The sequence below is a fragment of the Amblyomma americanum genome, chromosome 1, assembly GCF_052857255.1.
Source record: "Amblyomma americanum isolate KBUSLIRL-KWMA chromosome 1, ASM5285725v1, whole genome shotgun sequence".
Lineage (NCBI taxonomy): Eukaryota > Metazoa > Arthropoda > Arachnida > Ixodida > Ixodidae > Amblyomma > Amblyomma americanum.
This window is the reverse complement of record NC_135497.1, coordinates 78,271,816-78,294,205: the sequence shown is the minus strand read 5'-3', so window position 1 is coordinate 78,294,205 and position 22,390 is coordinate 78,271,816. Positions and strand designations below refer to the sequence as shown.

Genomic DNA, 22,390 nt, shown 5'->3' with positions numbered 1-22,390 from the left:
TTGGTTTCATGCAGAGTATACCATATTATAAAGTAGGCTGTTTTTTTGTGTATCGAACATAATGGTGCATTTCTGTTGTAAAGAATGTTTCCTAGACTATTTGGACGAGAATAGCATTGAAGGTACGGAATAAAGCTTAGCATGCATTTTCACGATTAGTTCAGTGCATTGGTAGTATAGCAGGTGTTTCGCAAGGAAGGTGCTGTTTGCAGCCTAGGAACACTATCATGATTTCCTTTCCAATTATGCAAAATGATAGCACTGATGGTGTGAAAAGTGATAGTTGTTAAACAATGTAATAGTGAATGCTGCTTGGTTTTCAGCAAGAAGTCAAGTTCAGAAGCTTCCTTGGAAAGCACCAGCTGCTACCACAAGCAGTATTATCAGTCATGTATGCAGTGATACTGTAGCTCGGTTGTTTTACTGCAGTAGTTTTACAGAGGGAAGTTTACAATGTTGTCTGTTGTTGGCATAGACAAGTGGTGTAGTATGTTATAGCCGAAATCTGGCCTTGGTACAGCTGTTACTGTCTCTTTGCCATCCTGATGAAAGGCGATGTTTGATAGCTTATTTACTTCCTTTTCGTGCGTATTGACACCCCACCACAATGGCTCAGTGGCTCCGGCGTCTAGCTGCTGGTGCTAAGGTCGCATGATCAAGCACAGCCACGGCAGCCACATTTCAATGGAGTTGAAATGCTAAAATGCTCATATGCTGTGCATTGTCGGCGCACCATAACAAACCCCCGGTGGTCTAAATTAATCTGGTGTCCTCCATTACGGCATCTTTATAGCCTACATGTTGTTTCAGAAGATAAACCCCACATACCACTGCCATCTACTGATATTGAGATAACACAAAAGTAGTTAAATTTTTGCTTCTCGTGGCTGCAATTTTGGGAAGTTGCAGCCATACGGTGTGCATATGCTTGGCTGAAGTTGCACTCTTGTACTTGCAGGGACTTCGAAGACTCCTCCCAGGACGAAGGCCTGACTGATTTGCAAGAGCGTGTGTCAGTGGCATCTTTTGGGTCCAGTAACACTACTGACAGCGAAAAGGTCAGTGCCGCATGACTTCAGGTTGTATGGTTAAAACTTTCTCGTTTATATCCGAGCTCTTTTTGTGGCTAAAGGAAAAGCCTAAGTTTGATTGAAAACTTCTGCCCAGCAAGTGTAGTTTCCTCAATCTGTCAGATCTTGGCTCATTGCTTAATGTGCACTGACATCGCAGAGTACACGGGCCTCTAGCATTTTGCCTCCTTCGAAATGCGACCACTGTGGCCGGGATCAAACCTGCGTCTTTTGGGCCAGCAGCCAAGCACCATAACCAATGAGCCACTGCGGTCTAAATTACCATTTATTGTGACGGAACATATATTTAAATATGCCGGACGTTTGTTGACGTTCACCGTTAGGAATATTGTATTGCTCACTAGGAACAGAGGTGCTCCTTTATCTCGCTGAGGGAGATCGCCATGCTCTCTTAGTGAAAAGGTCCCTTTAGCGAAGCGTCCTTTAACTTTCCCATGTGACACCTCGCACAACTCTCTTTATATTAAGAAACATTGTCTTAAGGACTTTAACTTGCCCATGTGGCGGGTATAAGTTGTGCAATGTGGGAAAGCCGTGCAACGTGCCAGCTTCAAATTTTCATAAGTGTGAGTGTTGTTTTATGTAGATTATTCAGTCACGCGTTATCCTCTGGCATATACACTGATCTTCTAAAGGTTACAAAAGTCCCCGCATATAAAGCTGGTGACCCTAACAGCCCTTCTATACTCTGTCTCACAGGCTGTTTGCAGCACTGTGGAATGCAGGGGCGCCCTGAGCCAGTCAGAATGAAGTGCATTTCGTACATAACTGTGTTCCTATGCGTCTGTTGACCCCGTGAATTTGACAGGTAGCTTCATCTCTGTAAAATAAAGGTGTACTGATATTTAGCTTTTTTTATTTCTTTAGCAAGTGGCACTTTGTGTCTTCTTTAGTTTTTTTTTGGATGGGTGAAAGCCCATTCCAAGGGACTGACCCAACTTTTTTTTTTCCTTTTTGTCACCACCAGTTCATATCAGTTCTTTTGTTGTCACCTCAGAGTTATTTTCAATATTTCTGCCACATGTATATAGATATTTACTTCAGTGTGGCCACTGCCCAAGGAAGCTGGGGTGAATACAGGCCTGGGCAGCTGGGTGTCGATGGCCACGAAATGCAAAACAAGCCCGTGCGCTTTGTGACTGTCAATGCAGAAGCAGTCAAATTAATCTGAAGCCCTTCCTTGCGGCGTCTGCCATAGTTTATTCGGGGTTCGCACGGGTCCTTGAAAACCTTGAAAACCCTTGTATTTGAAAATGTGATTTTCAAGGCCTTGAAAACCTTTAAATATTTAGTGGTTCCTGAAAAACCCTTGAATTCCGTGATGATATTCATTGGCGCCGTTCAGCGATTGCCCGTTGATCAGCTGGCTACCTTGAAAGCGAAGGTAGCCTCCTGATCCAAGCCAAGAAAATTCAGTCCGGTTCGGGCGTTCGTCTTCCATGTTGTCGGGTTGTATTTTTTTGTTCGCTGCGGTTGCGCACTTTTTATAGTTGCCGTCCTCATACTGCTTGTTAATCACCTCCCGTTGGCTTATTCAGAGCACTTGTATTGCGGCACGCGCTGGACGTGGGCGTAATTGTGTGTGCGCACAATGCCCGGGAAATGCAATTTCCAGCGATCGTGGCTTAGCCATGACGAGTACAAAGACTGGATTGCGCCGGACACCACGAGTTCGCATCGTGCTAGATGCAGACCGTGCGGAAAAGTGTTTGACATCTCATCGATGGGAGAGTCTGCGCTGAAGAGCCACAAGAGGAGTTCGAAACACAGCGCGAGCATGAAGAACGCAGCAGGTAGCTCCATGTTGAACTACGTGACATCGCGCGAGTGTGGCGAATCCGTTCGTGTGGTCGAAACGCAGTCCTCGAATTTGAATGCCGCAAGCAAGGCTCACGATTTAGTGACAGAAGCAGAAATATTGTGGGTTTTGAAAGTTGTCACGTGTCATTACTCGTACAGCTCATCCGCCCACACAAGCGATCTGTTCAAGAGAATGTTTCCCGATAGCGAAGTGGCGAAGGTCTTCACATGTGGAGAGAAAAAGTGCGCGTACCTGGCGTGTCATGGTCTTGGACCATTCTTTCTATCATCCATTCATCGGGCAATAGATAAGTGCGACTGTTACGTCGTTCTGTTTGATGAATCCGCAAATGATTACCTCCATCAGAAGCAGATGGATATACACGTCAGGTACTGGGATGCATCTCAGAAAATAACAACAAGGTACTTCACATCCGTTTTTATGGGCCACGCGACTGCAGATGACATCGAGGATAAATTGTTGAAGGCACTGGAGCCATTACCGCTTGTTAAGATCCTACAAGTGTCCATGGACGGACCGAATGTCAACTTGAAATTTTTCAGAAGCTTTCAGGAGCACCTGCAAAAAAACTATCAAGTACAATGCCTAGATTTAGGCACTTGCGGTCTGCACGGTGTGCACAACGCCTACAGGGCGGGTGTAACTGCCAGCAAGTGGGGAGCGGGCATTCTGTTGTCTAGTCTAAGTGCATTGTTTGAAGATTCCCCGGCGAGGCGAGAAGACTTCGTAGCTGTGACTTGTCAGGCTACATTTCCTCTTAAGTACGTCGCCCATCGCTGGGTTGAAAACGTTCCGGTAATTGAACGAGCCCTTTCGCTGTGGCCTGGTGTGAGAATTTACATTGAGTCTGCAAGAAAGAAAGAAGTGAACCAGCCGAAATGTGCCTCCTTTCAAAACTTGCTCAGTTTCTCCAGTGACCCACTAGTCCCCGCAAAACTTAACTTTGCCCTTGGGATTGCACGGATTGCACGGATTGCACCAACCACTTGTGTTTTTTCTGGCAAGGGACCTCGAAACAATTGTCAGGAAGCTTCTCACAAAGTTTGTGAAGTGTTCAGTTCTCTCTGCGTCAGTTGGGACTACAGGCCTGTTGAAAATCAACATTGAAGACGTGAACAATCACACAGCACTTGAGAAAGTGGACATTGGTTATGCAGCTGAACAAATTTTGAAGAATTACAAGGTCAGTGCAAAAGATGCGTTTGCTTTTAAAATGGAATGCAAGCAGTTCCTTGTTAGTGTGCGTAAAAAGGTTCTTGAGAAGAGTCCTTTAAGATTCCCTTTGGTCAGAGGCCTTTCCTCACTGGATCTCCGTCAAATGTGCACCAAGCCAGACCAGTGCCTAGCAGGACTCAAGAATGTTTTGAATGCCCTCATCGCTGCAAAAAGGTTGAGCAATCACCAACGGGACTCTGTTCTCTCTGAGTACGCCGAAATGCTGCAGATGGAGAAGCATAAGCTGCAATTGTTTGAAAAGAGCTCTGACAGGCTAGAAAATTTTTTTCTTAGAACTCCTAAAGTTCAATTCATCCTACGCTGAGCTCTGGACAGTAGTCCAACTTTTGCTTGTGCTCAGCCACGGCCAGGCAACTGTGGAAAGAGGGTTTAGTGTCAACCGGCAGGTCTGTGTGGAAAACCTGAAAAGTCTGTCGTATATCTCACAACGCGTTATATGTGACGCCGTTGACAAGGCAGGTGGCATCCTTAACATTCCTGTAACAAAGGAGTTGAGGACCTCTGTTTCAGCTGCAAGGCATCGTTATCAGGCATATCTGGAGGCGCAGAAGAAGGAGCAACTTGAAGAAGCAAAGGAGTCAAAGAGGCGTCTTGTTGAGGAAGAAATTGATACCTTAAAGCGAAAGAAAGTAAGACTTGAAGCAACCGTTGCTGATCTGACAGCTTCAGCAGACAACTTGACTGAGAAAGCAGAAGAGACGGGCGACGTCGTGCACATTGTGAAGTCAAATTGCCTTAGGAAAACGGCAAAAAGCAAGACTGAAGAACTTCTGAACATCAAGCAAGAAATAATCACAAGGCTTCAGGAGCTTTCATGAATACTTGTTGCGACCTGTCTTAGTTTAGTATTAAACTAGTCTAGTCTGTAAGTGCGTCTTTTTTTAGTGTTCAATAAATTTGTTACAGCGTGTTTTAAAAAAGTTGTTTTACTATAAAGGGTACTAAATTGAGTATCGAAATGAGTCCTTGAAAAAAACTTTTGGGGGCCTTGAAAGTCCTTAAAAACCCTTGAATTTGTGCCCTCAAAGCCTGTTCGAACCCTGTTTATTGTAGACGTTCTCGTTCTCATTTTCGCTGCTGTCACTGCGACAGTAATGAATGATCACGACTTGTACACACACCAGTAATGAATCATGTAAGCCCATTACAGGGGTTCACATCTCATCATCCCTTATCATAGTTCAGATTAGCACTGCTGGTTGTTGTGACCCTCCTGATTGATTACAACAACAGGGCCTTGTCCAACAACATCGTCGATGATGTGGTCCAGTTTTCTGATTACATCTTCCTGTTTGAGAACATGCTCCACATAGCTCTATAGCTGTTCCACTTGTCAACAGTCACTTGCATGATGTCGTGCCAAACCAGAGGCTCCACGTTTTGGAGCTTAAACGTGCTACCATATAAACATGTGTAAGGGCCGCACTTTTTTTTCCCAGATACTAGGGCCAATTTTCTGGGTGCAGACAATATATGCGATGTGCGAAAAAATAACATTTTTGAGTAAATACACACCAAGCAGGAAATTAGCCGCATTTATCCTAACTTCCAGTCATCACTCGTGGAGTCTTCCAACTGTGAGCTGGTGTTGTGTTCTGGTGCATGCTCATCCCATAAGAAGTCGTGCAGCATGTCCGTTGTCAATGCGTGGCCGTTTTTCCGCACTTCCATCACATAGCAGAGAAACTCTTCTTCCACTTTGGGAAACTTGCACGGCTTGCCCCGGAAAGCACGCTTTATGCGGCTTGTGTTCATCAGTGCATCCTTTTGGTTGCATATCGTCATACTCACTTCTCGTCCACGTAAAATTTCCTGCCCGCCACATGCTTGCTGTGTTCGAGAGCAAACTCTATATTAAGGTGCTTGCCCCATCGTGCTAAAATTGGGATGCTCGGTGGCAGCACACAAAAGGCACAACTACAGTGAACTGCCATGCTGCCACAACTCCCGTGCTATAGTGCTATACTCATGCCTTTGACAGGCACAAAACGCTTGAGCTGGGTGATACTGATGCCGATGAGGATAGCAGGAGCTCGCAGTGGAGGAAAAAGTTGATGAAGGTGGTGACCTGCCGGCCTCAAGTGCCATCCGTGGGCGGCACCTGGAGGCTCTTGTGCACGTGCATTTTGAAGGCTATTCCTGCCTGGGCTGTGGAAAATTTGGGTGCAGCCCTTACAGGGATCTTTTTTTTATTTCCTTTGGGAAAACAGGGTGCTGCCTGTACAGGTGTTTATATGGCATATGCACTAAACCAGGAAACCCTTTTCACCGCTCCAAACAAGCTCTATAGTGCTCAGTTGGCAATGGTAAGGTGGAAGGTGCACAACGAGGTGACCAGCATCTTCAGTGATGCAGTCCACGTGGTATCGGTCCCTGCCTGTATTTACACTCTCGACAAGCTTCATGAGCTCCCGCCTTCACCATGTCACTGCTCCATGCTACACTTTTCCGGACAGCCAAGCCTGTATATCCCTTTTGAGACTACTCATGCGTAGCACTTTATCCTGCTTCACAGAGTGATATGGCACGTTATCCGGGAGATATGGGCGCGGTTTCTGGGTGAACCGCTTTTTCGTAGTGGTCCCTGTTCATTTCTTCGTGCTAGTCGCCCGAGCTTTTTCATAGCTCGGAAGACTTCCGCTGCGCCTTCGACGAAACCATGTTAACTCCCGCAATGCTTCGCAATAAGTCTGCCACCTTTGCCACTGGAATTTGAAGACGGGTTGACTGTTCAGATCGACGTGCATCGTGTGGAGACTGGATGGTGTCATCAGTCTACATCTTACTTCGCGCAAGTGGGCGGCGTTGAGCCACGTTTCATCGGTGAAAAAAATGACCTACCCTGGTGTCGCAGCTCTGCTATCTGGTGAAGGTACCAATGGCAACACTGCGCAATGTGCGTTGCTTCGATCAGCAGTGCATTCCAAGAGCGTTCCTTGTACTGGGAGCCAAGCTTCTTCAGCATCGTTCGCATCGTCGCTGTGGACACGGTTGGTAGCGTGTCGTGTCCGCTTTGAAACACTGCACCACCTTGACGGTGGTTGGTAGTTCCCCTCTTTGCAAGAATACGAATACAATTTATTTTCATGTTTGTTCAAAACATGGGAGATGGAGGAAAAAGCTGCTGAACAGCAGCTTGACAAGCTCCCACCCCCCTTGTTTACATAGGCAACAGCAGCTCATACAATATACATATACAGATCAGCATACACACACACGAAAAAAAAACGTTTTGATGCTTATTTTATACATCAATAAAAAATAGCGAAAGACAATTTTGGTGAAATTTACAAGTACGAAACACAGTGTAAGTATGCATGATTGAAAATACTTCAAAGATTTGAAAGAACAGCAGTTATAAAACCAAACAGAATAATTAACAGGTACACAGAGCATACAGATCAAACCCGAGAAAAAAAATTTTATGAAAGGTAGTGCAGAGGTAGTACATTTGTAGCATTTGAGAAAAAAAGAAGAAAAACAAACAAATTACTTTTTTCTCAACGCTATTTCTAAACAACTAAAGGAATAAATCTCGGAATTTTGTTTTCGAAATGCTCATCAGATCAATTTCTCTTGCGAAAAAAATAATTTAATACACTTGGTACTGTGTATCGTAACATTTGTTCCCCGTAATTAGTGTGGTTACGATGGACTTCCTAGTGCTCAGGATGTCTAGTTGTATAATAATGGGTATTCGTCTGCAAGTTTGCCAGATTAGTTATGAGATTAATGCCTTGTTTCTTTTCATCCCTTAACTTTTTACAAAGGTGATAGTTATATAAGTTCTCTATGTTAATTAGTCTAAACTTTATAAGCAAGCTGTCTGCTGAGTGGTCTAGTGAAGAATTTGCAATAATCCGGATTACCTTGTTTTGCATTACCGTCAGTTTCCTGAAGTTTGTTGAGGTTGTCTTGCCCCACACTAAGAAGCAGTAATTTATGTGCGGTAAAAACAGTGAATGATAAATTAGCAGTATTGTGCTTACAGAAATAGGTCTCGGTGCCTGTAGATTAATCCCTATAGTTCGAGCTAGGGTCATGACAACATGATCAGTGTACGGAGTCCCACAGCATGTGCTCTGAAAAAATTACGCCTAGAGTTTTAAATTCTGTCACAATTTCTATCGGCTGACACTGTATTTGAAGAAGATTATTTGGAACAATGTCTGCCCTTCGCTCGGAAAAACGACTGCTTTAGTTTTTTGGGTATTAATTACCAAGCCGTTGCAGGAACACCAATCATGAAGTTTACTTAAAGTGCTGTTTTGCGCGATTAACAAGTCTTTCGTAATCGTCACCCTCAAAAAACAGGCTGGTGTCATCTGCGTAGATCAGGAATTTCGTATCATCAATTTTAACAATGTCATTTGTGTAAAAAATAAATAAATACGGTCCCAAAATGCTGCCTTGAGGAACACCAAAGTAGATTTAAATGTGGAGGTGCTGTTGTTTACTGAAATAGACTGCATGCGAGTACAGTAAAAGCTCTTTGAAATTCACGGAACCAGGGAAAAAGTTCGAATTATCCGTTGTTCGAATTATTGAATGGCCTCAAAAACTGACAAGAACCATTTGCATTACGGTATATGTACACTACTTCTCGCATAACAGGCCCACTCCCATAATGGACCCCCCCCCCCCCCCCCCATTTTTGCCTAAGAATTTGAAAAAAAAAAGGTCAGTAAAACGCTTCCCCCGTTTCCACCCTCACGGTCCACAACGCATTTCTTGGCAGTGTGCCCAGATGCTGCGCAGCGATAACATCACCTTGTGTTTACCTTTTGACCTTAGCTCTAGCAGGCGGAGGAGGGGGGGGGGGGGGGGGTGGAAGCGAACTTGGCAGTGCTAGCGCTTGTCCGGTTGTGTGCAAGCATCGTTTTCGACTTTTGCTTAAGAATTTGAAAAAAAAAGCGTCAGTCGTTAAAGGTTCCCTCTGTTTCGCACCGTCAGGGCCCACGATGCATTTCTTGGCACTGCGCCAAGATCCTGCGCAGCGATAACATCGTGGTGTGATGTTATCTGCCAAGCGAACTTGGCAGAGAGCCAGCGCTTCTCTGGTTGCGCAAGCTTCGTTTTCACTATGTCCGCTCCGCCTTATCGTGCCAATGGGTGATTGGGGCGGAAGCCGGCTGCTGCCACTGAATCATTGGAAGGCGCGATAGCAGCAAGAGCCTAGCTTTCGCAGCGAACGATGCTAAAAGCCGGTGTCATGATCTCCGTTGGCGACTGATGGGTGGGAGGATCGACGACACTCGCAAAGAAAAAAAAGTTTTTCGCACGTAATTTGCAGCGCCCGTCCGAAGTCATAGCCTTTCATGGGCGTTGGCCGGGGACCGCGCCGACGGTACTTATCCCTATTTCCGAATTAACAGGGCTCGAATTAACGAGTATTTAGTTGCGAGTTTCGGAGGCTGCGCGGAGGAAAGAGGGTAGGCAGCTGCCACTGCAGCCGACAACCCCTACCCTCCGGGGCCGCCCCGCCAGTGATGGCGCCATTTTGACTTTACCCACTCTTACCCACCGTCCTTCGACCGTGCTTACGATGGCTTGGCTTAACCCCCTCCTTCCTTTTTTTCTCTGCGGTCCGAAAGCTGCATTGTGGGGAGCTGTGCGAGAGGCCGGCGGGGGTATGAAAGGGGCGTCATAGGTGGAATTTACCATTTGGGGTTCTCTATCGTGCACATAAATCTTGGCCACGGTGGCTCAGTGGTTATGGTGCTCGCCTGCTGACCCGAAAGACGTGGGTTCGATCCCGGCCGCAGCGGTCGCATTTCGATGGCGGCGAAATGCTAGATGCCTTTGTACTGTGCGATGTCAATGCACATGTCAATGCACGTTAGAGAACCCCAGGTGGTCAAAGTTATCCGGAGCCCTCCATTACGGCATTCCTCACGGCTTGAGTCGATTTGGGGCGTTAGACCCCATAAACCGTAAACATTAATCTTGGTCACGACCTACTGATCTTGGTGCGCGTAATCATTTGTACAGTATAACGCGATTTGAAGGTGATCACTTCAGGTTTAACTTAGATTAATATGCTCTAACAGGGCAACGACTACATGGCCGAAGGATTCCTCTATCTTGCACCGTCATATTTGTTGCAGGCCAATCGACTGTCGCGCCGGGATTGGTCCCTTTCATCCGGAACGAACGTGATAACTTTCAAATCGCGCCAGCCTGCACTTCTCCCCCATCGACATACAATTGCGTAGGCTGGGGTATCGAACCCGTGATGATGTTCTCGGGAGCAAAACGCCGGCCTCTGATCCAGTGCGCCGGAAGTATTAACCAGCTTTAAGGACCCGTCCACCCGCCTGGCACGGTGGAGCCCTCCGATATTCTTCCAAGAGTTCGATATTAGAGTGACGTTAAGTCCCGGACGCCGACTGCTTGTCGCGCGCGCCTGTCGAACCCCCGTTGAGCGAAATCGGAAGACGACGATGTGCTCCTGAGCGCCGTTACCGCACGCAGCCTTGCACGACACTAGCGAAGCGATCCAGCAATCACCGCTCTCCGCGGCTGCCTTGGATGGAAAGCCCATGGAGGACGGCGGCGAATGTTGTAACGCCGGGTGTCGGAACGCTGCCTAATAGAGATGCGTACGCGAGCAAGTGGTCGGGCCTCTTCCGCGCGTTGCAGGGAACGGAGTGACGTCGGAGACATCATGGTCGATGTGACGGAACATCCATGACATCAAGCGTTGTTGTAGCCTCACGGCCGTAAGCAAGACAGAAGGATGTTGTGCCGGTTGTTTCTTGAACGACATTTCGCCCCACAGTTTGTATTCCACGTCCATGTACATTGAAAGCATGTCCGCGAGCGTTTCTTTTAAGCGCTCGGTTAACCCACTAGTCTGTGGGTGATAAGCTTCTGTGCGAAGGTGATTGGTTCCACTGTAATGCAAGATCTGCTGCATTAGAAGTGCCATGAACGCAGTTCCTCGATCTGTGATAAGCACTTCAGGGGTGCCATGGCGCAGAACGATTCGTTGGTTGAGATATTGTGCCACCTCAACGGCTGTGCCTCTTGGGAGAGCGGCTGTTTCAGAGTAGCAGGTGTAGTAATCAATGGGCACAATAATGGGAACGGAATGACCCCATCATATCCGTGCCTATCTGCTGTAACGGTTTCGATGGGACCGTCATGGGCTTCAAAAAACCAAATGGTTGCAGAGATGGCGTTTTGCTGCGCTGACAGTCACGGCAAGTTCTGATCTCACATAGTGTACGCCGCACGCTGGTAGGAAATATGCTGTGCTGAAAGGCTAGGCGAGTGCCGGCTGCGGGCGCACCGTGCGATTCGGCGCCATCTGGGCATGCGCATTGGCTCCAGGCGGATTTTTTAGCATAGCGCGTACTGCTGCCGCTTGCCCCGTACCGTGTCCCGCCACTGCGCACGCTCTGATTGGTCCCCGACGCGGTAGGAGGGCGCGCTGTTATTGAGAACGTGGCGCCATCTGGCGCCCTCAGGGCAATCTGCGCATGCGCAATGGTGGGGCTTGGTAAGCGGTTGCGGTACGCGCTATGCTAAAAATATATACTAAAAAGGCTGCCACATTGAGTTGCGAAAAGTTGTTACTTGAGGTTGCTTGTGTGTGTGTGTGCACACGCATGCGCGATTTCGGGGGGGGGGGGGGGGGGGGGTAGAAGTGATTAAAACAGTCCGGGTGCCTATGTCTATCGCGATTGGCTGCTTTTAATCGCCAACGGCCCTCACTTGAAAGGCAACTTCTTAGTGGAAATGAAAAGAGCGGCTATGCTGCGAGCCGTGAAGACGTCAGTCAAGCGTCTATTTTTGGTCGCCAAAGCACTCGGTGTAACATATCTGTTTGACGTGGCCAAGGTGTCATGAGCGTCGCACACGGCTGCAGTGTCATCGCCTGCCACGAGTACAACAGGTTGCGATTATATTTATTAAAACAGGATTTTCGTCGTCAGTGTCTCTGAACGGGCGAGTGGGTGCGCTTAGTTGCCAGTGTTCATTCCGGGGTCATAAGTTCGCGAACCACGGGTGGCGCAAAAAAAAAAAGGGGGGGGGGGGGGGGGGTGGCGTCACCTCGTAGCACTCGACGGGTATATACACAGCCAAAGCTAGTAAATATGAACAGCGCAGCTCTCCATTGAGTCTTATGATGCGAGAAAGTTCAGTTATTATGCTTGTTTTTATACCACACGCACGGTCGAGAAGCTTTTCTCCCCGTGCTTTTATTTTACGCGATAGCGTGAGGAGCTCGTTCTGCTCAAAAATCCGGCGTCGTCTCGTCCTGCGGCCTTCGTCAGTCGGGAAAAAATCCTAGAAGTTTCAAATGAAGCTAACGAATTGTGGGAGGGTCCAAATGAAGCTTAAATTGGCGAGGAGGTTCCTCTGGTGGTGTATTATAGAATATAGAAGTCATTCGTTAAAATAAATTAGCCGGCATTGGGGGTTCAACCCAGGCCCTCTCTCTGCGTGCCAGGCGGGTACGCAACGCACGAAGGGTCGTTGGTTCAGGCGTGTTTGAGGGGCACGCAGTGAACGCTTTTGGGACTTTATAACGTGTGTTTGAGATAGTGATTGTTAATGGTGTAGTGCATTATGTGTGGATGTTGTGTATATGTATAACAGCGTATGTGATGATCGCAGTAATGTCGATGTCAACAAAATGAGAAAAAAGAACAGGAGGAGAAGGCACTATCGCGTCTATTCTTAAGGCGAAGTTTAAACGCCCTCCTAATTTTTCCCTTCGTTCGCTAGTGCTCGCGAGCGGCAGCAAAGCGAACGGGCGTGTTCGGGCCGCTGCCGATGTCGAGACGTGTGTGCAGTTTCCCGTTGGGGGAAATCCCCCCAGGGTGAGGTAGATTTCGTACAAAGCGGCAATTACTGCTAACATTTTATCTCGGCACAGCCACGCGTCGGCAGAAGAAAACGAACGGCTTTCTCGTTCCCGTCGGCATCGCATCGGCGTGCCGTGCGGTTCGGCGGCGGCGGCTGCTGCTGCCAGAGGCGTGACAAGCGGGGAGTGCCGGCTGAGACGCGCCTGACAGACGCGCTGGCAAGGGAGCCGGGGTTTAATCGGGGAGGAAGGAGCCCGTTTCGTGCCCTCCGGGGTCTGCGCCCTGCCTAACGAGCCCTCAGCGCAGCGGGACAAAGAGGCCGCGGAGCGCTTTTGGCGCGGCTCTTTTGCCAGGCTGCATGCGATCCGGTGGGGCGGCGGTTAAGGCGCTGCCGGGAACTCTGCGCTATCCACGGGCTGTTTCGGTACGTGACGGTCAGAGCTCATTGATTGTGCCCGTTACGAGACCCCTCATCGCACTCGTGCATCAGCTGACAGGCCTGGTCTGGCCAAAATTTGGAGGTGGCGGATTGTTATCGCCACTTGAGGCACTTTGTGACTAGGACATGTTATCCTCGGCGCACCCCTTCAGAGAGCATTTCATCCACCTCGGGAATTCCGGGAAAATGGGGTTTCGTGTTTGGCTAGGCTAGTGTTGAGCCAAAAACAGGTTTTGTCGCGCAATCATCAGCCACACCGCGATGCCCATCCCTGTGCGCGCTTTAAATTATTTTAGTTTCTTTAATAAAAGTGATGAAAAGTAATGCTCGGTGTTAGTCTCGAATGGTAACTACCAAAGCATTTCTTGGAGTCGTATTGTTACGATCGAATCTACGTTTCATTGCCCAAGAGCAGTCAAACCAAATACGAAACCTCCGCTTCCCGGCATTCCGTGACGCCCCTCCGCAGTGGATGAACCACCGCAGCGCCTCTTTCCCCTCTGGGTAATTTTGAGAAACTCTCTGGTTGTGGCACGGCCGGTCTCGAGGGGAGCGCGCGCTTTTCTTCTATGAAAGAGCGCGCTTCCTCGAGACCGGCCGTGGTTGTGGTGAAGATGGAAAAATGCCGCAGGGGCGGCTTCAACAGCTGGTCGAACAGTTCATAGGCGGCGCCACCATCTGCTGACCTCCAAAAACTGGCTGGAGGTTATGGTAGGAGTTTTTTTTTTTTTTTAACCTGTCGGATTGAGGTACTCTGCGTGAAGGTGGTACGGCGGTGGCCAGAACGCACTATACATCAAACGATTTAGGCTTCGAAGGCATTTATTCGTGCCCGGCGCAGTTGTTGGGCAACGTTTTGTTTGGAAGTTCCTGCTTTCCTGGATCGGCACTTTTCCCGCTCAACGCCGTGCGAAAGCAGCGCTGACACGCATTGGCAGTCTTTTTTGCTGCGAGGCACATATATTGAGTGAAGGCAGTCTTCAAGGCGGATCCGTATTAACTTCCGTTTCCGGTGTGTCTGGCGTTTCCTCTTCTTCTGCTGACTTTATTGTTTTCTTGGCCTTATCGCGAGGCGTTCTCTTCGATAAGCCTGTCTCATACGCTGCGAGCGTCCGCCATCTGCGCGGCTGTCGTCTCTCCTGTTCGTTCTCCAGCTTCCGGTCTCACGCACGGGCCTCATCGGCCGAGCGCGGTCGCATCCCCCCCCCCCCCCCCCCCGTCTGCTCTGGGTAATGCAGGGGCAACGGTCTGACTAATGGCTGCGCACTATGAGAACCTGTCACAGCGACAGGATAATCGCCCGGTTGAATGACGTCAGGAGTGTAGTGGACATCTCGGCGAGCGCAGCCCTGGCTTCTTTAAAATCGGCGCCGCAGCGAGGGACTCCTCTAAGCAAGCGTCCGAGGGCTGCCCTGTTCAGAAAGTACTGTGCTAAAGTGCGCTTGCTTTCTACGTTGCGGACATCTTGGATCCCGCGCGGCCTTTGTCCGGTGCCTGTTGTAGGCGACGCCAGTCTGTAAGGGGCTGGACAGGACGGCTTCGTGGTCGCGAAAGGACACCAGAGCGCGCGCATTGTGGTGTCCTTTGCTTCTAGGCGTTCGACTCCTTTCCGCACTGGAAGACATATTTTCGAGCGGCTGGAATCGATGCTCGCGAGGTGTCGTTGAGCCGAGCCGCTGTTCGGCTATTGTCGTCGTGCATCGGATGCAACCGCCTGAAGAATTTCTTGCGTGACATTGCTTTGTTTAGCGTGACGAACGACTGCCGTGTGCTCGAGAGTGGAAATTTCTCGTGTATGGATCGGCTGCACGTAACAGTTGAAGCCGCCTGCTGATATTATGCTCCGAGATTTTCGCTCGTTGCGAACGACGCTGAAATTTGCGGCGGTGCGACGCCCGGGCGCGCAGCTGGCACTGCGAGTCGCGCCATGTGGCGAAAGCTATAATGACGGCTTTCGTATTGATTACAGCGTTAGCGGTTGTTAGTTCTTTCCTCAGTTTTGTACCCACTGTAGTTAAAGAGCGCAACACCTCCCGCATACGAAGCGGATGTTGCACTCTAATATATCATCCATTTCTTTGCGATCACAGGCGAGCTAACTTTGGGTCATTCGCGCTACAAACTCGTAACCGTCCTGTGATTTTTTTTATTTATAATTGCTCCAGCATGCGTTGCGAGCGATTCGCCATGCACCTCGTGACGCACGCTATGGTCGAATTCGACCGGTTACGTTAAATTTAGGTGGTATTATGCGTGGGTCTCCGGGAGCGATCTACGCACTACTCACCAGCGGTGCGTTCGTGACTTCACCTTGTAGCGGCGCTCGCTTCGCACGTTTACGTGAATTCTGTTAAACGCGTTGCTTGCGATACGCCGCACGGCCACATAGCAAACTGGGCAACGCAGTTCGCTATGTCCGTCATGAGGAATTCCGGGGGTGGCTTCATCTTTCGCACGTTACTCGTGTGCAGTGTTCTCGGGTGCGGGCAGCCTTGCACCGACTTTCGAAAGCAACCGTTTTGCCGTAGCCCACTGTAATTCGCACTAAGTATACATAAGGCGCGTGTTGCTGTCGCCAGGCCCGCGAAAGCAGGGCGGATTCATCGGCTTGCATGCAGCCACCGGATAGCGGGACCTTATTTTTGATCGCGGGAAACTAACGGCGTCCATAACATCTCGCGAGCGGCGGAGGGCGTCAGGTCTCGACTACCGGGCCTCGGTAAGAGAGCCGTATGGCCGAGACATTCGCGGGCCGAGCGCGATTACGTGGTCTCCCTGCTGGCGGCGGGAAGGCGAGAATGGGGGAGAGAGGTAAACACTGCGGTCGTTCGAAAGAGCCCGCCGCTCATCGCCCGATGTGTTGCTTCAGGCCGTTAAAGCCCCGAGTTTATGGAACATAGATGGAGCTCTCCAAGATTCCCCGCGAACCAAAACCGTTGAGCGAGAAAGGCCAGCGGCGGTCGGAGCAAGCAGCGCTGTGCCGCCCGCGTTCCTTGCCTCTCAGCGATAACTCTTGCCGCCTCAGGTTTTCGTGTACCGCCATGTTGGAAACTCGAGTGTTTTCCCTCGGCATCAACGCCGATTCGAATTCCTCGGGACTAAAACGCCTGACGGACGTATACTTCTGTCGGGGTGGAACCGGCCCTGAATTCGCGTGTCACATGCGTTCGGGAAGTTCGTAACGAAGAGCTCCCGCGACCTGTTCTCCCTGAGAGTTGAGAACATCTTCGGTGTAGAGTTTCCCGTTCGCTCGTCTGGGTTCGTGACGTTGAGCATTGCCCTTGAGTGGAAGGGAAGGCATCAGCGGGGCGGATGTGCAGTTATCTATGACCGCCTACGTGCCACTGTCGTCGGTGGGAGAGAGATCAACATTTCCTTTCCTGACGTTGGCGAGAAAGTTGGGCTTCTTTCGAATTCGGCATCCTCTCCGTTGCAAGCTCCGAGATCATTGTCGCCGCCCACGAACATGGCGTTTACAGCGAACATTGCATGCGGTGCCAGAGCCCGTGGTTAAAAAAAAAAGGAAAAACTACCGGGGGCATTTCAGTTTCCTTACGTGCTACGAATGCGAAAGCATTGTGCACTACTGCTGTTTCTGTTGGTGCGTTTGTGGTTGATTGTGTCAGTTGTATTATGTGCGCTTGTACGCGTTGGCCCCCGAACCGCACACCATTCGGAGCTCCGTGGGCCCATATATGCAGAATTGGTCGTTCTCTACTTAACATGCGTAAATGGCGGCAAGTCCTCATACCACTACGGGCGCAGTGGTTAAGCGATGCGGTGCTGCACTGGCAGGTGGCTGTTCCTGTCACAGATGTTGCTCTACCCGAGCAACTTCTCGCGCAGCTGGCGCGGCGCTCCTCCGAAATTACTCGAGTTACTTTGTGGACAGGAAGTGTGGAAACTTTGTGTACACGCCACGCATGAAGCAAGTAATGCTTACGCATTAATAAAGCAGAGTAGAATACCGTGTCGGTCCAGCTTTCGGCTGCGGTTCTGTGCATGCGGTAGTTGTTGAACGCAGGTCGGTTCGTGCGCGTGTTAATTGTTCCACTGTTTATTTTTACTCTTCGATGCAGCCGTTTTCTCTGCGTGTTTGGGCTGCGCGATGCTCGCACCCAGCTATAGCTGAGGCCTAAGGAGACTCGTAGCTCCCCACTCGCGTTGTTTAAACTTGCGCATCCTTGTTCGCGACAGCGATCAGTTGTGTATCTCGCGTTGCCTGCAGGACGTTAGTCAGGCAGGTTCCTCTCCTCCCTTCACTGCTTTCTCTTCTCCTCCTGATTCAGCCAGACCACAGGAATACTTCAGATTATAAAGTGCCGAATTTATTGACTTCTATTCACAATTGCGGTGACACCACTCTGCCGTCGGGATGCGGCCTCTCGTCACGGCATCCACAACCCGTCTGTCCAGTCCTTCTTGGTCGTCTCTCCTCTCTTCCCGGTCCTCCGCTCCAGCTTGCTTCCCCGCTGCTCCCTTCGGTCGGCTCCCTGGGAAGGCATCTTGAGCTGGTTCCCGTCGTTACGGAGGCGGCGCGCCGACCTTGGTCTTATCGGATGATGCTGCTGTTCAGGGGGGGGGTATCGTCCAGTGAGTGCAGTGTATGTTTCTGCGGCAGCAATTTGTGCATTCTGCTTTACGTCGTGGTGCTTATTTAAGTGTGCATATTCACTGTATAATGTGTCGTTAACGTATCTTTCATCCGAAAAGCGCGTGTTCTGTATTGCAATCTCTGTTAGCAGCTGTTTTTCTCGCTCGCTGTTACTGCGCCATTGGCGACAGCGCGGGAAGCTTAAAGGGTTGCGGGCCACGGTGTAAGAATAGGTGGTGCGGGCACCGCTCATTTGCTTAAGTCCAGATTTTTTTTTTTTTTTGCAAATGGGCGTTAAACGCGAACACCGCTGTTGTATCCTCGGCGGGAAACGTCGCTCTGTGTTACATTCCATTACTTGGCAAGCGCGTTTCGAGATATCGCCGGATGGTCGGGCTTACGCGCCTTTACCCGCGCTCCATTTTTAAAGGAAACCGCGGATTTTTCCCAGATAACCGAATAGCCTTTGAAGGAAGTATAGAGGACGCGATGGAAGGAAGTATAGAGGACGCGATGGTCGGTGGTTTGGTGGAATACCGCATGCGACAAGCAGAAGGTGACACTTTTTATCGAGTTTGTACCGGAAACATGCTTTAATCCTTTCCTTTAATTGCATTTTAAAAAAAATGTGTTTTCACGTTAGCTTGTTCATCGCCCACAGCACATAACGCGTGGAAGAAATTCACTGCGGCTCCCGACAATCTTTCTGCCTCTGTAGTTCATCGTTGGGCCAGCATATGGTTCCTTTGGCCTCACTGACTATGCCACTGTACAGTCGTCAGCACATCTGTCCAGGGTGCTTGAAAGACCAGCTTTTGGCCGCACGCGCGACGCCTACCGATAACGCCTGCATCTGAGGATGCGTCGCCACACTGCCTTCATCTTTATCGCCGCTATCCCAAACGTTCGCTGGTGAAAGCGCTGAAGGCCGCGGAACCAAAGCCGAAATAACACGTTTCGGAAAATTTTTGCTGCAGGGTGCGCCAAGACGTGTTAGCTCGGCTTAGGTTCTGCAGATTACAGCGCCTTCAGCGGCGATCGTTTGCGATCGCGGCTGCGGTGGAGCGTGGCGATAAAGCAGAAGGCAGTGTCATCAGTGTGGCGGCGCATGCTCAGGTGTAGTCTACCTCAAACCAGGCGGTATCGGTAGGCGTCGCGCGTGCAGTCAAAAGCTGGCCTGTACTTATACAGAGCGTAGCCGGCATTTTTGACACTTGATTTTTCTGCATGTGTCGAGCTACATGAGAAGTTCACATGAAACTAGCGTCAGTGTCTGCGTGTGCGCTTACGCGCGTTTAAAGGGACACTGAGGAGAAATTGAGGTTGGCTTGTATCGATAGAATAGCAGCTCCTGATCACAAAAACGCCACTCTTACTTAAAACAAAGCTCTTGTAATATAGAAAATAGCAAGAACCAAAATACAGGTATCGTCGCCACAGGCCACTCTCGCAAGTACAAGCGTGATGACGTCAGAGGACAAGAGACGCCACCTTGGAGTAATTTTCCTTCAAATTACCACGAATCTCTGAGGCTAGCAAAAAAAAAAAAAAGGTTGCGCACCGCACCGCTAGCCGTCAAAAATCGCGGAGTCTGCGTTTACGTCACACCGTTCTGTAACGTCCTAAGAGTTGCGTGACGTCATAAGTTCCCTAAGTTTGATTCAGAGCGGCGGGAAAAACGTTCTCATTTTCGAATCCAAATTTCTTTGAAATAAATGCATCTTTCGCTCCCGGATAAGCGGCGACAAAGTCATGAAATGCCGAACTATCAGATTTTGCTAACAAAAAAAAATTGATAGAGTTCTCAGTGTCCCTTTAAGATGTGTGGACGCGTTTTTTTTTTTGTTTTTTTGAACGATGCCTGTAGGAGCTATAATGACCCTTTTTTGAACTCTGAAAGCCGTTACTTAATGAATTGCTAGCCGTTTTTTTATGGTCAGTTCAGTCGGCGGCAGTGTGCGGTGTCTGCGTGACGTCACATTCGACCCGCTGCATAGTCGGCGATCACGTGTGCTTGCAAATATCTGACGCAGGAAGTTCCTTCGGCTCTCGCCTCCGCAGCGCGTCGGCAAACCGCCTGCAGGGTTATTTGGCCTCACTGATTGCTGACGGACGGTCCTATAGATACTTCACGCTGTTTCATTTTGCTCTGGCGGTGCGTCACAAGATGTCGACGCTGCCAATTTTGAAAAATCATACGGAACTGAATGCCCACTGAATGCCATGCGCCTGGCGTAAGGCATCGCGATGCGTCGAGCACCCCCTTCGTTGGTGTTGGGAAGTATACCGGTTCAAGTATAGTGTGATGCATCGAAGATGACTAATCTTAGCGGCGCGGTCTGGGCGCTAGCGTGGTCGGTCCTTTGTTGCCGGCAGCCGCGTTGTGCGGCGGAGGGCGGGCATTCTTCCGGGCAGTGGGCGGCGGCCACTGTCGATTTCCTTGGGTGCGGCGGGGAGATGCAATTTGACGCCAGGCCGCGTTCCCCGGCTCATTAATCCGCAGTTGAGCACTCGAGTAAACGATTGGCCCCGCAACGGACTGCACCGGGGGAGGAGGGGTTATTGCGTTGCCCCCGCCGCTCGTTGGCCAAGATGACGGCCCGGCTCATATTGCCGCCGACCCTTCTGCCGCGCGATCGAATGTCGTCGTGGGCGCATCAACGCGGCCGAGCCTTTCTCGCGCGCGTTTTGTCTGTTTTCGCTGGGCCCATTTTATAGATGGTATCAAATTTCCGGAGCCGCGCTGCTTGTTTTTGTTTCGTCCCCGAAGGCCGGGCTTTCTCGTGCCGCCTTGATATCCGCTCGCTGTTTCCTCGCTGCCGCTGGGAGCAGCGATCGTTCATCCGGAACGCCTTCCTCCGCCGGCCACCACGTCTGCTGGCAGGTGCGCCGCCGCTCTTCGGGAGACTGCTGCTGCTGCCGCCGCCTTTCGCGCCGCCATTGGTCGCCGCCAGTCTAACCGGTGCGCGTAATTTTTTTTTTTTTTTGCTCCCGGCTTTCTTTGCCCACCGCTTCGGCTCCCTCCGTCTCGAGTGTGCGGCCTCAATCTCGATGCAAATTTCTCCAGTCGGAACTGTCGCGGCACTGTGCCCCGAGTCTCTTTGTGCGCGCGCGGGCATTGAATCGGCGCGCGCATATATATATGCCTTATATATATATATATATGCCTACCTCGGTGTTATTGCCGAGTCGTGACCTTTGCCCAGTGCGGGCCCCCCGCGTGCTTTGGGGCCAGCGGGGCGCCCTGTTGCGCAAGGGCGAAGACGGCCGCGTGCTCGCACGTGTCCCGCGGGGACCCGCCAGGTAGCGGTGGTGAAGCGCCCCGCGGGTGCCCGTCCCACGCTCGGACCGACACATGTCGCTAGTGTCGCGCCGCCTCCCGTCGGGAGCGGGCCATGAAGAGGGTCGGCTGGTTCCGCAGCTTCTCGTACAGCCCCGGCGTCGTGCCGGCCGCCACCGCGCCGCCCTCCAAGGTACTACCCGCACGGCAGCGGCTATTTTTGCGCGCTTACGGCTTCATACACCCCCCCCCCCCCCCCCCCCTTTTGGTTTCCCCGTGTCACGACATCGACTGCGTGCGACGTGCACCGCTTGCCGACCCTGCAGAGCCTAGCGCACGCGTGGCACGGCCGCATGGTTCCGAGGTCGATTTCACCGTCGGGAGTCCGACCGCGGCGGTGGAGCCGTCATCGTGTGTGGCCGTGTCGTGCGTCGCTTGTTTGGCTTTCAAGGGTGCACCCTTGTGCGAGCGCAGCCTACGGAGAGGTGGGTCTAATTTTGACACCGGGTCCCGGCCTCTCCTCCTGCGGATCCGAGCGATCACGACGTGTACGTCTCGAGAATTGTCCACACTTGAAGCGGCTGTTTCTCAGTCGCGTGCCCCTCTTGTTCTCAGAATTCTAAATGACCATGTTTTTGGGGAGGCACTGGCTCAACTTCATTCCACGAGTCGCATCAAAATACTTGGCAGTGAACGGAATTCCGCCCTGGATTCTAATCGTGCTGGCGCGCATTTGAAATCCATGGCCGTTGTGGTGTGGTGGCGCGCAAATCGGCCCTGCGAACGCTGACACGGATATCCGTCTGCTATAGTGTGTTGGACGCGAGCGCTTCTTTGATCACAGAGCCGCGTGTTCCATTCACTCTACTTGTTCGCGTTGTGTTGGAGAGCCGACCGTTGGCGCAGTGGTGTAGCACGCGCACCTTCAGTCTGTCCCGCTGGGCACTTTGCGTGCGTCTGAAATCTCGAGGGCTCGTCGCCTGCGACATTTCACTTGCACGCGTGCTCCTGGCTCTTTCCCAAGGTAACGCCGTCTCTCTCCGTAAAACTCGGGGCGGAAACTCTTTCATCATCTCCCGCAGTGCTGTGGCTTTCAGATCCCGAAATAGTCG

At 50.6% G+C, this 22,390-nt stretch overlaps 1 protein-coding gene and 1 pseudogene across 1 annotated transcript in view; both read left to right on the top strand.

Moving 5' to 3' along the window:
* LOC144113091 (kalirin-like) overlaps positions 1-22,390 on the top strand; it is a gene marked incomplete in the record, with an annotated part of 253,434 nt that overhangs the window by 57,543 nt on the left and 173,501 nt on the right. The window contains 1 exon segment of the mRNA XM_077646013.1: positions 959-1,058. Within this exon segment, the coding sequence (XP_077502139.1) occupies positions 959-1,058 (100 nt within the window).
* Positions 3,250-5,041, top strand: LOC144113092 (uncharacterized; annotated as a pseudogene).